This window comes from Oncorhynchus mykiss, chromosome 13 (assembly GCF_013265735.2).
Source record: "Oncorhynchus mykiss isolate Arlee chromosome 13, USDA_OmykA_1.1, whole genome shotgun sequence".
Lineage (NCBI taxonomy): Eukaryota > Metazoa > Chordata > Actinopteri > Salmoniformes > Salmonidae > Oncorhynchus > Oncorhynchus mykiss.
The window spans coordinates 49,131,039-49,148,511 of NC_048577.1; the positions used below are offsets into that span (position 1 = coordinate 49,131,039).

General features: G+C 42.7%; 2 protein-coding genes across 2 annotated transcripts in view; one reads left to right on the forward strand and one right to left on the reverse strand.

Annotated features, from left to right (window-relative positions):
* The first annotated feature begins 3,912 nt into the window (after window positions 1-3,912).
* LOC118936277 (perforin-1-like) lies at window positions 3,913-7,213 on the forward strand. The gene is made up of 5 exons (XM_036941384.1): window positions 3,913-4,094; window positions 4,736-5,320; window positions 5,507-5,645; window positions 5,804-6,021; window positions 6,189-7,213. The coding sequence occupies exons 2-5, from the start codon at window positions 4,788-4,790 to the stop codon at window positions 7,066-7,068; spliced, it is 1,770 nt and encodes a 589-aa protein (XP_036797279.1). The 5' UTR covers window positions 3,913-4,094; window positions 4,736-4,787; the 3' UTR covers window positions 7,069-7,213.
* An 841-nt stretch (window positions 7,214-8,054) lies between these two features.
* Window positions 8,055-17,473, reverse strand: part of LOC110485206 — a 41,231-nt gene continuing 31,812 nt past the window's right edge. Inside the window, exons 26-39 of the mRNA XM_036939762.1 lie at window positions 16,989-17,246; window positions 16,739-16,816; window positions 16,432-16,494; window positions 16,100-16,138; window positions 15,783-15,833; window positions 12,054-12,095; window positions 11,218-11,373; window positions 10,797-10,856; window positions 10,523-10,600; window positions 10,341-10,427; window positions 10,118-10,150; window positions 9,844-9,894; window positions 8,648-8,719; window positions 8,055-8,471 (exon numbers count right to left, since the gene is read on the reverse strand). Of these exons, the coding sequence (XP_036795657.1) occupies window positions 8,678-8,719; window positions 9,844-9,894; window positions 10,118-10,150; window positions 10,341-10,427; window positions 10,523-10,600; window positions 10,797-10,856; window positions 11,218-11,373; window positions 12,054-12,095; window positions 15,783-15,833; window positions 16,100-16,138; window positions 16,432-16,494; window positions 16,739-16,816; window positions 16,989-17,246 (1,038 nt within the window). The 3' untranslated portion in view covers window positions 8,055-8,471; window positions 8,648-8,677. The remainder of the gene's footprint in view (window positions 8,472-8,647; window positions 8,720-9,843; window positions 9,895-10,117; window positions 10,151-10,340; window positions 10,428-10,522; window positions 10,601-10,796; window positions 10,857-11,217; window positions 11,374-12,053; window positions 12,096-15,782; window positions 15,834-16,099; window positions 16,139-16,431; window positions 16,495-16,738; window positions 16,817-16,988; window positions 17,247-17,473) is intronic.

Sequence of the window (17,473 nt, forward strand, 5' to 3'; positions counted from 1 at the left end):
ATTATTTTGGAATAATGTTTAATAATGGCTGCACCAATAATTAGGCTATCCTCTCTAGAATTTAGGAAACATGAAGAAAAAATAGTTATTTGTACATTAATCTTACATCTTCTCCTATGTATTTTTCTAATTACTTTCACGTAGTTAACAAATGTAGGCCTACAATAGCAACGTTTATTTTAAAATACACAAAAATGCACATTGGATAAGAAGGTGAAAGGTTGACTGTAGTGCCAGCCAGGGTGGCGGGAGCCATGTCAATCAACCAGCCCTCGCAGCTTGCGCTCGATGTTCACCCTTCATTAGCCAATAAGAATGCCTATAACATGAACACGCCATTACTAAACCAATTGGAGCGCAGAATTGTGTTCCTGGGTGTGTTCATATATTATATTATTATATGGGTGCGTTTCTATCTGATAAGATTCTGTAGTTGTGAGAGCGCAAAGAATATAGAAAATATATTGTCCCTATATTGTTGGAGGTATGCTTAATAATTCTAATTGACTGTATAGATTGTGATTCAATTAAAAAACAACTGTTTACCAAAAAGTAATAACTTAGTTACTAGGAGCATATGAATGTTTCTCTAAATATGAATCTAAAATATTGTTTCCACACTTTCTTTCTTTCTTTCTTTCTTTCTCTCTCTCTCTCTCTCTCTCTCTCTCTCTCTCTCTCTCTCAATTAAATTCAAGGGTATTTATTGGCATGGGAAACATATGTTTACATTGCCAAAGTAAGTGAAATGGATAAACAAAAAAAATACAAAAAAGTAAAATAAACAATAGAAAGTGAACAGTAAATATTACACTCACAAGTTCCAAAAGAATAAAGACATTTAAAATGTCATATTATGTCTATATACCGTGTTGAAACGATGTGCAAATCTAGTTAAAGTACAAAAGGGGAAATAAATAAATATGGGTTGTATTTACAATAGTGTTTGTTCTTCACTGGTTGCCCTTTTCTTGCGGCAACAGGTCACAAATCTGCTGTGACACTCTGTGGTATTCCATCCAATAGATATGGGAGTTTATCAAAATTGGATTTGTTTTCAAATTCTTTGTGGGTCTGTGTAATCTGAGGGAAATATGTGTCTCTAATATGGTCATACATTTGGGAGGAGGTTAGGAAGTGCAGCTTAGTTTCCACCTCATTTTGTGGGCAGTGTGCACATAGCCTGTCTTTTCGTGAGAGCCAGGTCTGCCTACGGCGACCTTTCTCAATAGGAAGGCTATGCTCACTGAGTCTGTACATAGTCAAAGCTTTCCTTAAATTTGGGTCAGTCACAGTGGTCAGTTATTCTGCCACTGTGTACTCTCTGTTTAGGGCCAAATAGCGTTCTAGTTTGCTCTGTTTTTTTGTTAATTCTTTCCAATGTGCCAAGTAATTATCTTTTTGTTTTCTCATGATTTCGTTGGGTCTAATTGTGTTGCTGTCCTGGGGCTCTGTGGGGTCTGTTTGTGTTTGTGAACAGAGACCCAGAACCAGCTTGCTTAAGGGACTGTTTTCCAGGTTCATCTCTCTGTAGGTGATGGAAGGTTTGGGAATCGCTTCCTTTTAGTTGGTTGTAGAATTTAACGTCTCTTTTCTGGATTTGGATAATTAGTGGGTATCGGCTCTGCATGCATTATTTGGTGTTTTACGTTGTACACAGATTTTTGCACTCTTTCTTTTTCTCCCTCCCGCTCTTTCACTCCCTCTCTCTCTCTAGATGAGTGGATGAATGGAATCTCGCTCAAACATGGTTTAACTTCCTACACATTTGGAAATGAGCCTACATGGTAGGCTGCAGCATGCTGTGGTAGCCATGCTGGTTAAGTGTGCCTTGAATTTGAAATAAATCACTGACAGTGTCACCAGCAAAGCACCCCCACACCATTACACCTCCTCCTCCATGCTTCACGGTGGGAACCATACATGCGGAGATCATCCATTCACCTACTCTGCGTCTCACAAAGACACAGCAGTTGGAAGCAAAAATCTCAAACCTGGACTCAGACTAAAGGACAGATTTCCACTGGTCTAATGTCCATTACCTGTGTTTCTTGGTCCAAGCAAGTCTCTTCTTATTATTGGTGTCCTTTAGCAGTGGTTTCTTTGCAGCAATTCAACCATGAAGGCCTGATCCAAGCAGTCTACTGTGAAGAATTTATTTGGGCTGCAATTTCTGAGGCTGGTAACTCCAATGAACTTATCCTCTGCAGCAGAGGTGACTCTGGGTAGTCCTTTCCTGTGTTGGTCCTCATGAGAGCCAGCTTCATCATAGAGCTTGATGGTTTTGTGACAGCACTTGAAGAAACATTCAAAATTCCTGATATTTTCCGCATCGACTGACCTTCATGTCTTAAAGTTATGATGGACTGTCGTTTCGCATTGCTTATTTGAGCTGTTCTTGCCATACTATGGATTTGGTCTTTTACCAAATAAGGCTATCTTCTGTATACCACCCCTACCTTGTCACAACACAACTGATTGGCTCAAACGCCTTAAGAAGGAAAGAAATTCCACAAATTAACTTTTAACGAGGCACACCTGTTAATTGAAATGCGTTCCAGGTGACTACCTTATGAAGCTGGTTGAGAGAATACCAAGAGTGTGCAAAGCTGTCATCAAGGCAAAGGGTGGCTGGCTGCTTTGAAGAATCTCAAATATAAAATATATTTTGATTTGTTTAACACTTCTTTGGTTACTACATGATTCCATATATATTATTTCATAGTTTTGATGTCTTCACTATTATTCTACAATGTAGAAAATAGTAAAAATTAAGAAAACCCCTTCAATGAGTAGGTGTGTCCAAACTTTTGACTAGTACTGTATGCTTGAAGGGTGCTTTCTTTCTTTCTTTTTCGAACCTGAGCCCTAGGACCATGCCTCAGGACTACCTGGCCTGATGACTCCTTGCTGTCCCCAGTCCACCTGGCCGTGCTGCTGCTCCAGTTTCAACTGTTCTGCCTGCGGCTATGGAACCCTGACTTGTTCACTGGAAGTGCTACCTTGTCCCAGACCTGCTGTTTTCAACTCTAGAAACAGCAGGAGCGGTAGAGATACTCTGAATGATCGGCTATGAAAAGCCAACTGACATTTACCTCTGCAGTGCTGACCTGTTGCACCCTCTACAACCACTGTGATTATTATTGTTTGACTCTGCTGGTCATCTATGAACATTTGAACATCTTGGCCATGCTCTGTTATAATCTCCACCCGGCACAGCCAGAAGGGACTGGCCCTCCCTCATAGCCTGGTTCCTCTCTAGGTTTCTTCCTAGGTTCCGGCCTTTCTTGGGAGTTTTTCCTAGCCACGGCGCTTCTACACCTGCATTGCTTGCTGTTTGGGATTTTAGGCTGGGTTTCTGTACAGCACTTTGTGACTGATGAAAGAAGGGCTTTATAAAGACATTTGATTGATTGAATGATTGATTGCTGTCTTGTTTTCTGTCTTGTTGTGTGTTATGTGTTTGTTGTTATTAGTGTAATGGTGTAATGTCATATTGAAAATGTAAAAACTTTATTAGACATAATTAAAACCATTCTTCCTTCAGTTATCTATGGCCAGCTCATATTGCTCTGCCTCTTTTACTGTAACAAACTGATTATATTTGGTCATTTCAGAACATACATGTAGATTGTTATATTGAATTAGCTGTTCTATAATTGAGAAGGTAAATTCCTTCTTATATCACATTACCAAGGGTTTCCAAGACCTAGTAGGCTATCATTATCTTCTCAACAGTTTCATTTTATCAACCCACACCACCACTTCAGAGAAATTACAAAGTAAATGGTCTGTCAGATGAAGGCATTTAACTGAAAGACCACTGTCATATTTTTCCACTGAGCAGCACACCAGACCACCACCCCAACCCCTCCTCCGCTCAATTCTCGCTATCTGAAACCACAGAATGTTCTATTCTGTGGCAGACACTCTTTTGCGTCGTCTATACTGAGACCAACATCCCCTCAACCTTCCATTTGCTCGTCCCGTTTGAGTACGAACACACCTTTTCCTATATCAAAAAGGAACTTAATTACGGTACATTATTGCCCCAGCCTCTCACATCCATCACATAGTGGACAGACTGGTCAAAGGTGAGTTTTAATGCTGTATATTTAGTTTTGCTTTGCACCAATTTTATAGAAAGGAAACATACACAAGTAGATATGTGAATATGGACAAAAAATATTATTTTTGAGTACACATTCTAATAATTGGATTTGACTTTGATAGTAGGCTGCGGTAACACATTTACTACCACAATAGATAACAAAAGAAAGAGAAATTGAACAAAATATGCACCAAAAAAACTGTACAGTCATTAAGAGAGTGGCCTTTGAAATAAATAAATAACAAGTGGGATGAAATAGAACAAGATTGAGATTATGCAAGTGTTATGCTTATACCCTATTATGTATTTCATAGTTGAGGGTCAAGATTCATTTCCATTGAGGATTCAATTCAGGGAATGAATATGATGACGGAAGTAGAATTCAACAATAACCATTATGGTAATTGGGAATATTTTTGTAGAAGTTCCATGTAGACCAGCACCAAGTTTTCATATGTTTGTGTAAAATATGGTAAACATTGTTAGCTTATGATCTAGCCTATAGGTTACGTTTGCATGCTGACTTGTAATAAGTTATGTATGTTATATCTTGGTTATCAATAATTGTTTTACTTCGTTATAATAATTGACCTTTAATTCACAAATAACTTTTCTTTTCTTCAGCATGAAACAGTGACTTGTAGCTGCCCGTCGCAAACATCTCACCTCATCCAGAATGTCCTTATTGATAGTGTGCCTCTGGGCAGGGCTTATGTTGTCCATTCCTCGTCCCAGTTGCCAATCATGCACCATCGGCTCAGCCAATGAGTGCAAAGAGGCAGAATTTGCTCCTGGAACCAACCTAGCAGGGGAAGGCTTTGACATCACCAAAATGAAACGCAAAGGAGCCTTTGTCATTGACATGAACGTGTGGAAACGCAAAGACAAGACCTGCACCCTCTGTAAGAATCCCTATCTGGAAGGGAAACAACAGAGGCTTCCTTTGGCAGTGGTGGATTGGAGACCAAACCACCAGTGTAGTATGAAAGTGTCCAGTAAACTCCATCGCTCCAGCGAGTCTCTCGTCAGCTCCAGTGGCTCTTCTGTGGAGAATAACTGGCAGGTCAATCTAGAGTTAGAGAAGGGATCAAAAAGTGGGAAGATTATGCTCGCTGGAACCAACTCCAAATTGGCTGAGTACTCCATGGAGAAAACCAAGAGTGACAAGTTCAGTTTCACAAGCCACAGTGTGTCCTGCGGGTATTACAGGTAAACATCAGGTGGCCCACACAGCATGAGCTCATTTTACCCATGTGTCTCTGTGAAACCTCATCTCAGTTTCCTTCGGGGATTGTAAATACAAGTGTGTTTTTGCATGTTCATTTCATTTTATGAGGGCTTGTCTGTATCCATACAACATTAACCCCCCTCTCTCTTTTCTCTCTCCACAAATAGCTATCGAGTATCTGGCCAGCCCAAGTTACACAAAGAATTCAAGACAGCAGTGAAGAATCTCCCCAAAATATATCAACAAGAAAACAAACAACGTTATTACAAGCTTATTGATAACTTTGGCACGCATTACATTACCAAGGTGAGGGAGAGAGATGGTCAACATCAATGTGGGAAATCATCAAGGCAATAGGCACACAAACTACATATCAAAATTAGGGATGTTTGCCCCTAGATGTGCAGTTTACTGGCATCTCTCTGGGAAATTACATTACTTTCTACCTCTCATCCTGTGTGTAGGTGAGCCTGGGTGGAACGGTGCAGTCTGTGACCAGTATCAAGCAGTGCCAGGCCAGCCTGCAGGGTCTCAGTGCGGAGGAGGTGAAGATGTGTCTGGATGTGGAGGCGTCTGCCAGTGTGGGTGACAGCAACAGCTTGAAGACTGAGTTCAAGCACTGCCAGGAGGATAAGTCTAAGACAGAGAGCAAGGCCAGCTTCTCCAGTGTCTTCAATGATAGGTGGGGAATTATAGTCTGCTGCTCTTTCACATATAGATTCTCCCTCACACAATTTCTTTAGTTCTGTCTCTCTCTCTCTTCACACTTCCCTAATCAATACATACTCTCCCTTGCTGAAATGTGTACTGCCCCTCACAAAAACCTTTTCCCCCTCTGACACCCTACAGGTTCACAGAGGTGAAAGGTGGCCACACCACAGAACCAGAGCTCCTCTTCTCTGCTGATAAATATCCCGCCTCCTACAAGGAATGGCTGAACTCCCTACCACACTATCCGGACATCGTCTCCTATTCGCTGGAATCTCTCCATGAGTTGCTGCCCACCACCAACCCAGCTCGGAAGCACTTGCGCAAGGCCATCAGCGACTACATCCTGGAGAAGGCCTTGTGGAAGAACTGTTCTGAACCCTGTCAAACTGGCATCAAAAGTGACCACAGAGACTCCTGCGTCTGCAGCTGCCACAACATCCCCGGGGTGAGCGCCGACTGCTGCCCCACACGCAAGGGACTGGCGCGGGTGGTCATCACTGTTCAGAGAGGGGCCAACCTGTGGGGAGACCACACCACTGCCACTGACGGCTACGTGAAGGTGGCTTTCGCAGGCCAGATAATCGGACGCACTAAAGTTATCTACAACAACAACAACCCCAGCTGGGCAATGAGCTATGACCTGGGAACCGTGGATCTGTCAACCAGTAAGAAGCTGAGATTTGAGGTGTGGGACGAGGACGACAAGTGGAATGACGACCTGTTAGGAGAATGTGAGAAGGAGCTGACAGCCGGGGTGAAGGAGGATCTCTGCAACCTCCAGCATGGCCAAATGTTCTACAAGTGGGAGGCGGTGTGTGCCCCCAGTCTAGGTGGCTCCGCCTGTATGGACTATGTGCCCTCCCCTATGAATCCCCACCTGGAGAAGGTTTATGTGTCTCGCCACTCCCGTCTCATTCCAAAGGACATGCTGGTGAGTATGGGAGTCTTGTTGGACGGACCCAATCTCCATGGCAACAAGAGCCTCAGTACAGGGAACAGGGAGTCTGGTCGATTTTAGAGGTATGCATGGTGATCTATGTCAAAACCCCACATCTTTTTTCAGGTAGATTTCTCCAACCTAAAATAATAAAATAAATGTTTTGTTAAAATGTGTTTTGTTTTCTATACTGTATCTTTGAACTCCCGAGTGGTGCAGAGGTCTTAGGCACTGCATCTCTGTGCAAGAAGCGTCACTACAGTCCCTGGTTCAAATCACATCTGGCCATTATTGGGAGTCCCATACGGCGGTGAACAATTGGCCCAGCATTGTCTGGGTTTGGCTGGGGTAGGCCGTCGTTGTAAATAAGAATTTGTTCTTAACTCACTTGCCTAGTTAAATAAAGGTTACATTTAAATAAAACAATTGGGAGTATTAGTTGCTTGTTTTGTACTTGTTTGTGTTTATTTACAAGGTAGCTTGCATTCAGTTTCAGATTGTTGAATGATTGGGTTACTTTATGCATAATAAAATGCTTATAGCACACACAGGGAGATCTTGTTTATGTCTCAAATGCAAAGTTCTCTGAAGTTGACAATCAGGCAATATGTACATGTTGATGCAAGATGAGCACGTGCATAGCTGTCATTTCTTTTTCTGTCAGGTGTTGTATTGTTACGTTATGTTGCATTTGGTTTCGTTTACTGTATGTGAGATATCAGTTGTTTGAAGGCACAGTTGCATTACTTGAGAGAGGAAGGGCTATGGTTTCCTGTGCACGGATGAAGTTCAGGTGACGCCATGCAAAAGACGAATGAAACAAACTGCCGTGTTGAGATAACGACAAAACGATTTCCGTTGTGGAACATGATAAAGGTCTTTGGGGATACATTGTCAGTAATAGCAATACAGTAACATAAGAAGTACTATGTCATGAACAAAAACCACTGGCATACTGCGGTATTAAGGAATAGTTTTTCATACACATTACATCTTCTGTATGTACTGTCCATCACAATGTCCCAGAGAATATCCCCCTTTATAATGACCTCAGAAGAACTCAGGTGTCAGGTTTTGGGAACAGGTCTTTGAATTTTATTTTATTTGGTGTTGATTTAAACTCATAGAGCTTCAGTCTTAAAACTCAACCCCCACATCACATATACAGTACATTTACAATACTGGTGCCAAGGTTAAAAGAATGAGGAGACTGACAGACATTATGTGGTTGCTTTCTGCCCTTTAGTGTGAAATGGATATGAACACAAACACACTGGCAACACAATCTCCAAAACCAGTAGAGGAAGAGAGGGGACAGACACACAACAATAGAAAAGACAAGAACCATAAACAAAAAACACAAATACAAAACAAAAATGGAATAGTTAAATGTAACAACAGACCAAACAACAAACATCACCATGAACACATGATGGAACGGAACAAACATTCACTTCAAGAAGGCCTCAGCTGATTGACTTAACCTGGACAGAGAAGGAGAGAGAGAGATAAGAAATGTTGTTAAGTGAAGCAGCTGGTTAAAGAGGACAATAAAACAAGGTAGATCATGAAGCTCTGATCTAAATGACTAGTAAGGTGACTTCATGTGCTCAGTCACAGAGACAAGCATAAATGAGTAACAAACACTCATCCCACCCACCTTTGTACCCTCCATTTCCAAAGAATCCAGTCAGTCCACCACCACCATATTTGCTTTCCTTCCCTCCTGCTCCTGAAGGAGACACACAGTCAGAGGTTTAGGTTTTGTTAGTTCAGCAGACAACAAAACAACCAAACGACAAAACAAACAAAAATGCAACGGTGTTAATGGACATCCCTGGTTAGATGTAGGAACCAGTGGAGGCTGGTGAGGGGAGGATGGTTTACAGTAATGGCTGGAATGGAGTCAATGAAATGGAATGCAACACATTTCATTCCATTCCATCCACTCCATTCCAATCAATAATCTCCCTCTCTATACGATAATTACTATAACAGCTGGAATGTATCTACTCCATTCCATCTACTCCATTCCAATCAATAATCTCCCTCTCTATACTATAATTACTATAATGATCTACTCCATTCCAATCAATAATCTCCCTCTCTATACTATAATTACTATAATGATCTACTCCATTCTAATCAATAATCTCCCTCTCTATACGATAATTACTATAATGATCTACTCCATTCTAATCAATAATCTCCCTCTCTATACGATAATTACTATAACAGCTGGAATGTATCTACTCCATTCCATCTACTCCATTCCAATCAATAATCTCCCTCTCTATACTATAATTACTATAATGATCTACTCCATTCTAATCAATAATCTCCCTCTCTATACTATAATTACTATAATGATCTACTCCATTCTAATCAATAATCTCCCTCTCTATACTATAATTACTATAATGATCTACTCCATTCTAATCAATAATCTCCCTCTCTATACTATAATTACTATAATGATCTACTCCATTCTAATCAATAATCTCCCTCTCTATACGATAATTACTATAACAGCTGGAATGTATCTACTCCATTCCATCTACTCCATTCCAATCAATAATCTCCCTCTCTATACTATAATTACTATAATGATCTACTCCATTCTAATCAATAATCTCCCTCTCTATACTATAATTACTATAATGATCTACTCCATTCTAATCAATAATCTCCCTCTCTATACGATAATTACTATAACAGCTGGAATGGATCTACTCCATTCCAGCCATTACTATGAGCCGTTCTCCCCTCACCAGCCTCCACTGATAGGAACTAATATGGTTATTCTGACAGAAGAGAGCAGGACTTTCAGTCAGGGAATGTGACTTTATAACTCACCGTTACTGTAGGGGGCACTCTGACCTGCACCCAGCTGTCCTTGACCATAGCCTAAGCAGTGACAAGATGAGTCGTAACAATATTTACCACAAACAGGACACACAGACACAAGGGACATTTACAAGACACGCACAGAACACTCACAACAGACTAACACTGAAAAATGTGTGCTCTTCCTCACCCACATGCATTCACACCTTAAGCAGTTACCACACACATCATTTCCTGAGGCAAGCAGTGTAGGGGATGTGGTTGTGAGTGTGAGTTTAATCACCTGCTGGCTGTGCTCCAAAGCCCCCTCCATTTCCTGAAACGACAAGAGACAAGTACCCACATGTAAATAGGAGGAACAACAAACACATTCAGAAAAACTACAGAAAACACACATCATATATAGCACATGAGCAGATGGACGTGCGGACACACAAACACATACGTATAGCGACAGACGACACATTTTGGACAAACGGACATGTACTGTACATAAAGACATGTACCATTTTTGCAAGGTGGTTTCCCACCACCAGTCGCAGGTCCATAAGGCTGTGCACCCTGTTGTGCACCCTGTGGCAATCCACCGTTGCCTTTAGAGAGATAGTCAGAGACAGCAGAAGCAAGACAGGTTTAGAGAGAAATTACCACACAAACAAGCACATTGTACACACACTACCAGTCTCACCATATTTGCCAGAGGATTTGCCTCCATCACCACCACCAAGGCCCAGTTGCTGAGCACCATAAGGGAAGCTTCCATCACCTGCTGGGAGAGTTTATTACAACAAGTGTATTTAATTGTGTCTAATACTGTTACAACAAGACCTCACATAAACATTCACAACCACACACACAAACAGTTTTTATTCTTCCTCACACATCCACACTGTATAAGCAGGGTCACAAGTCACAGCAAGTAATTGTAATACAAAAGATTCCTTGGGTCACAATGCTCTTACCATCCAGTCCAGCAGTATTGACTGGGGCTCCATTGTAAGGAAGCTGACTGACTCCTCCCCCTGTGGAACACCACAAGGGTCGCTTATAGAGTCTCATCATCTCTCCTCCCACCCCACAGACCACATCAATGCATGGAAAACATATGACTCAATTATGGCATCAACTGTATGCAAATGTGTAAAATGACAATGATTACTGGCTTTCCTGTGACAGTGACCTTTGAGTCCCTCTGTTGCTGCTTCAGTGTTCATCACTGACTTGCTTTTTTTCTTTGTCTAATCCTTCTCTTCATCTCTCTACTTTTCACCCTTTCTCTACCTCTTTATTTTTCCTGACCACTGTTTTTTCAGTCTTTTTTCTGCCTCTATTTTCTCTTGTTCTTCCTTTGTTCACCCTCCCCTCTCTTTAGAGTGTATTTACCCAGGCCAGTATCATGCCCCAGTCCCATAGGCTGAGCAACCCCGTAGGGCTCTGGGCCGTACCCGCCCAACTTCCCACCATCAGGCCACAGCCCAGCAGGTACCACAGGCTGGCCCCCATAAGGCAGAGCACCACCAGGACCAGAGCCAGCACCCCCTACAGACACACACAGGGTACTGCATGAAGGAGGAGGCATGCGAGTTAAACAAACATGGATTACACAGAGCTGATCAGAGTGAGCATAGAGAGTGTGTCAGATGAGAAGTGAAACACAGAATGTGTGTATGATTGTGTGAAGGTAATCATCAAATGGAGAGACTTCAATTTGTTTCGCTATGTGTCCTTTAGAATGAAGATATATGTAGATGTCATCATCCCGATGATGTCATGAATGATGTGCTGAACATGCATATTTTGATGAGCTGGCATTCCCCCAACAGATGTTTTTCAAACATAACTGTCTGGTTAAAGGGGTCATCCATATGGTGCACATTTATGGATTATCACATGATTATGGATTATCACAGGATTATGGATTATCACAGGATTATGGATTATTACATGATTATGGATGAATTGATCAGGTATGTTTCAGATGGTCATTCCCAATGGTAATTCGGAGTGTTTAGAGTAAGTGATTAGGTATTACACCGTGACATGTCCAGGGAGCGTTTTGGAGTGTGATGTTATTAGTGACATAAATTATGGTGAAAGTTATTCTCCTTCCATGTGTACATCCTGCTTGTTGATGCCCTCTATCTTTTCAAGACAGGACATCTTAGGGAAAACATCCACTTCTTGACCCCTCTTCTTCCATCTCAGGGTGACTTCCTCACCATATTTCTCCTGTCCCTGTGGATATCCTCTTGCGCCAAGACCTAGAATAGCAGAGGCATAAAACAAACAATGAACCCCTGGGCGGTTAACTCTGTGGTTAGATAGAGGTCCCCTAAAGTGATGAAGACAACTAGGAGATATTGACAAGACATGGTTGGCAGAACATTGGCATGGTCCAGAGTTATTTCCAAATGGGAGACATTTGCTACACCGAGCGTCCACACTGTTACATTACACCTAGCATCCACACTGTTACATTACACCTAGCATCCACACTGTTACATTACACCTAGCGTCCACACTGTTACATTACACCTAGCATCCACACTGTTACATTACACCTAGCATCCACACTGTTACCTTACACCTAGCATCCACACTGTTACATTACACCTAGCATCCACACTGTTACATTACACCTAGCGTACACACTGTTACATTACACCTGGCGTCCACACTGTTACATTACACCTAGCATCCACACTGTTACATTACACCTGGCATCCACACTGTTACATTACACCTAGCATCCACACTGTTACCTTACACCTAGCATCCACACTGTTACATTACACCTAGCGTCCACACTGTTACATTACACCTAGCGTCCACACTGTTACATTACACCTAGCATCCACACTGTTACATTACACCTGGCATCCACACTGTTACATTACACCTAGCATCCACACTGTTACCTTACACCTAGCATCCACACTGTTACATTACACCAAGCGTCCACACTGTTACATTACACCTAGCGTCCACACTGTTACATTACACCTAGCGTCCACACTGTTACATTACACCTAGCATCCACACTGTTACATTACACCTAGCGTCCACACTGTTACATTACACCTAGCATCCACACTGTTACATTACACCTAGCATCCACACTGTTACATTACACCTAGCATTCACACTGTTACATTACACCTAGCATCCACACTGTTACATTACACCTAGCATCCACACTGTTACATTACACCTAGCATCCACACTGTTACATTACACCTAGCGTCCACACTGTTACATTACACCTAGCATCCACACTGTTACATTACACCTAGCGTCCACACTGTTACATTACACCTAGCATCCACACTGTTACATTACACCTAGCATCCACACTGTTACATTACACCTAGCATCCACACTGTTGCATTACACCTAGTGTCCACAATGTTACATTACACTTGGCATCCACACTGCTACATTACACCTGGCATCCACAATGTTACATTACACCTGGTGTCCACACTGTTACATTACACCTAGCATCCACACTGTTACATTACACCTAGCATCCACACTGTTACATTACACCTAGCGTACACACTGTTACATTACACCTGGCGTCCACACTGTTACATTACACCTAGCATCCACACTGTTACATTACACCTAGCATCCACACTGTTACATTACACCTAGCATCCACACTGTTACATTACACCTAGCATCCACACTGTTACATTACACCTAGCATCCACACTGTTACATTACACCTAGCGTCCACACTGTTACATGACACACGACATGTTATATGATTATAACATCTTACCTCTCACAATGCAGACTTTGAACAATTGTTATTTGTTTTGAGTAGGCCTAAGTATGATCCTAAATTAGGATGTTATAACTACTTATGAGTTGTTATGACAGCTTATGCAAGTTTTATAATGCACTATAATGCCTTATTTGTATATATACCTCATAGAAAGTGTTACTGACCTTCCTCATCTTACTGAGAGCGAGTCAAGTTCCCATAGAGTAGAGTAGTTACCATATTGAGTTATTATTTATGCTGCTGGTGATTCCCTGATCCACCTCTACGCAGACGACACCATGCTATACATCTGGCCCTTCTTTGGACACCGTGCTAACAAACCTCCAGATGAGCTTCAATGCCAGACAACTCTCCTTCCGTGGCCTCCAACTGCTCTTAAATGCAAGCAAAACTAAATGCATGCTCTTCAACCGATCGCTGCCCGCACCTGCTCGCCCGTCTAGCATCACTACTCTGGACGGTTCTGATTTAGAATATGTGGACAACTACAAATACCTAGGTGTTTGGTTAGACTGTAAACTCTCCTTCCAGACTCACATTAAGCATCTCCAATCCAAAATTAAATTGTAAAAATTAGAATCGTCTTCCTATTTCGCAACAAGGCATCCTTCACTCATGCTGCCAAACATACCCTCGTAAAACCAACTATACTACCAATCCTTGACTTCAGCGAAGTCATTTACAAAATAGCCTCCAACACTCTACTCAGCAAACTGGATGTAGTCTATCTGTTTTGTCACCAAAGACCCATATACTACCCACAACTGCGACCTGTATGCTCTCGTTGGCTGGCCCTCGCTTCATATTGGTCGCCAAACCCACTGGCTCCAGGTCATCTATAAGTCTTTGCTTACTGGCGCCTTATCTCAGCTCACTGGTCACCATAGCAGCACCCACCCATAGCATGCGCTCCAGCAGGTATATTTCACTGGTCACCCTGAAAGCCAAATCCTATTTGGCCGCCTTTCCTTCCAGTTCTCTGCTGCTATGAATGAATTGTAAAAATCACTGAAGCTGGAGACTTATATCTCCCTCACTAACTTTAAGCATCAGCTGCAGCTTACCGATCATTGCACCTGTACATAACCCATCTGTAAATAGCCCATCCTCATCCCCATAGTGTTATTTTTTATTTTGCTCCTTTGCACCCCAGTATCTCTACTTGCACATTCATCTTCAGCACATCTACCACTCCAGTGTTTAATTGCTAAATTGTAATTATTTTCGCCACTATGGACTATTTATTGCCTGACCTGCCTAATCTTACTACATTTGCACACACTGTATATAGACTTTTCTATTGTGTTATCTTTTATTTTATTTTTTTAATTTGACCCCTTTTTCTCCCCAATTTCGTGGTATCCAATTGTTGTAGTAGCTACTATCTTGTCTCATCGCTACAACTCCCGCACGGACTCGGGAGAGACGAAGGTTGAAAGTCATGCGTCCTCCGATACACAACCCAATCAGCCGCACTGCTTCTTAACACAACGCGCATCCAACCCGGAAGCCAGCCGCACCAATGTGTCGGAGGCTACACCGTGCACCTGGCAACCTTGGTTAGCGCGCACTGCGCCCGGCCCGCCACAGGAGTCGCTGGTGCGCGATGAGACAAGGACATCCCTACCGACCAAGCCCTCCCTAACCCGGTGCGTCGCCCCACGGACCTCCCGGTCGCGGACGGTTACGACAGAGAATGGGCGCGAACCCAGGGACTCTGATGGCACAGCTGGCGCTGCAGTACAGCACCCTTAACCACTGCGCCACCCGGGAGGCCCCTATTGTGTTATTGACTGTACGTTTGTTTATCCCATGTGTAACTCTGTGTTGTTTGTGTCGCACTGCTTTGCTTTATCTTGGCCAGCTCACAGTTGTAAATGAGAACTTGTTCTCAACTGGCCACCTGGTTATATAAAGGTGAAATAAAATTAAAAAGAATGAGTTGTTACTGGTTTATGAATGGTTACCTCCTGCTCCCTTCCCTGCCTTGCCTCCCAGCCCAGCAGCACCATCCGCTAACACTGTTGGGTACCCAATCCCTGAAACATAATTATAATCATCAATCAATTATAATTATGTCTGTATGTGAGCGGGTCAGTTAGTTGGTCAGCCACCCACAGATGTTAGTTGGTTGGCTATAGATGATGAGACCTACCGGGTCCATAACCATTGCCTCCAGTACTAGCACCGTAGCCATTGCCATAGCCTGTGGAGAAGAGGGGGCATGTTAAAAACCTTGACAAGAAAGCAGACGTTTAGTCTCAAACAAAGTTCCCAAACAACACTGCATGCAGCTTTCCAGCTCCTCTAGCTTTAGCATGGGCTTGTTAAATGTTGTGGCAGAAGTTTTCCCCAACAGTACTTCCTGTACAGGGGATAGAAAGGTTAACAGATAAGGACAGGTGCATGTCATGTACAGACAGACAGACAGACAGACAGACAGACAGACAGACAGAGACACATGCCGAATACCTGCAGGCACTGCATTGGCCCCACCAGCTGGGCCTCCACCTGCATGAGAACAAAAGAAGTCGAGGTCACATTCAGACCCTGAGGATCTGTCTTCTTTCATTTAAGATCTCTTCTCAGTGACAACTTTGGTGCAGTTGTCTTCCGTCTCTAGAGAGGCAGCTATGTTTCACACTGCTACTGTAATCCTCAGTCATTCCCAACATATCAATTGAATGTCGTATTTCATCGTCAATGCTCTATACTCCAGTTTACAGTGTCCTCAAACTGCAGTTATATTTTAAGGAATTTGACCTTAATAAAGGAATTTGACAAGGGGAAGCATGCTGACTCACCATTCCCATAGCCGTTGCCCGCTCCAGCCCCGGGGTATGCTCCTCCCATTTGATCACCATAACCTGTGATGACAACCAAAAAACATTAGAGCACAGCACATCATTCTTAGAGAGAGTACTGTGGGATATTTCATAAAGAGAAAAGAGGAGATTGGCACCTGAGATCAAAAATCGAGTAAAGAAGATGGCAAATGGAAATGAGAGAGAAAATGAAAGGAGGGAGAGATAATAAGAGATTAAGAGAACCAGAGAAAGATAGACAATTAGAACTAGAGAGTGCAAAAATGTGATAATTAATAGGCCTTACCTGCTGATTTGCCTGCTCCACCCTGGGGGTATCCCCCTGCTCCCCCCTGGGGATATCCTCCCTGTCCCAGATTAGCACCTGAGAGAGAGAGAGAGAGAGAGAGATAGAGAGAGAGAGAGAGAGAGAGCAAGAGTGAGGAAGAGGGAAAATGAGAGTGAAAGAGAAAAAATAGAATAGAAAGAGAGAGAGAGTGAGAAGAAAGAAAGAGAGAAATAAAGAGAAAAGCATGGCAACAAAGTAAAAGACTCACCACCGCCAGCTTTGCCTGGTTTTCCTGCTCCACCCTGGGGGTATCCTCCTGCTCCACCCTGGGGGTATCCTCCTGCTCCACCCTGGGGGTATCCGCCTGCTCCACCCTGGGGGTATCCTCCTGCTCCACCCTGGGGGTATCCCCCTGCTCCACCCTGGGGGTATCCTCCTGCTCCACCCTGGGGGTATCCTCCTGCTCCACCCTGGGGGTATCCTCCTGCTCCACCCTGGGGGTATCCTCCCTGTCCCAGACTGGCACCTGAGATAGAGAGCAAGAGTGAGAGAGGGAAAAATTGATTTAGATAGAAAAAATAGAAAGACAAAGATAAATAAAGAGAGAGAGAAATAGAAAGACAAAGATAAATAAAGAGACAGAAATAGAAAGACAAAGATAAATAAAGAGAGAGAAATAGAAAGACAAAGATAAATAAAGAGAGAGAGAAATAGAAAGACAAAGATAAATAAAGAGACAGAAATAGAAAGACA

Excerpts from the sequence above, each read along its gene's own strand:
- LOC118936277 (XM_036941384.1), top strand. The coding sequence starts at position 4,788 with ATGTCCTTATTGATAGTGTGCCTCTGGGCAGGGCTTATGTTGTCCATT. Across the intron at positions 5,321-5,506 it reads GTGTCCTGCGGGTATTACAG|CTATCGAGTATCTGGCCAGC; the intron begins GTAAACATCAGG and ends CTCCACAAATAG. Across the intron at positions 6,022-6,188 it reads TCCAGTGTCTTCAATGATAG|GTTCACAGAGGTGAAAGGTG; the intron begins GTGGGGAATTAT and ends GACACCCTACAG.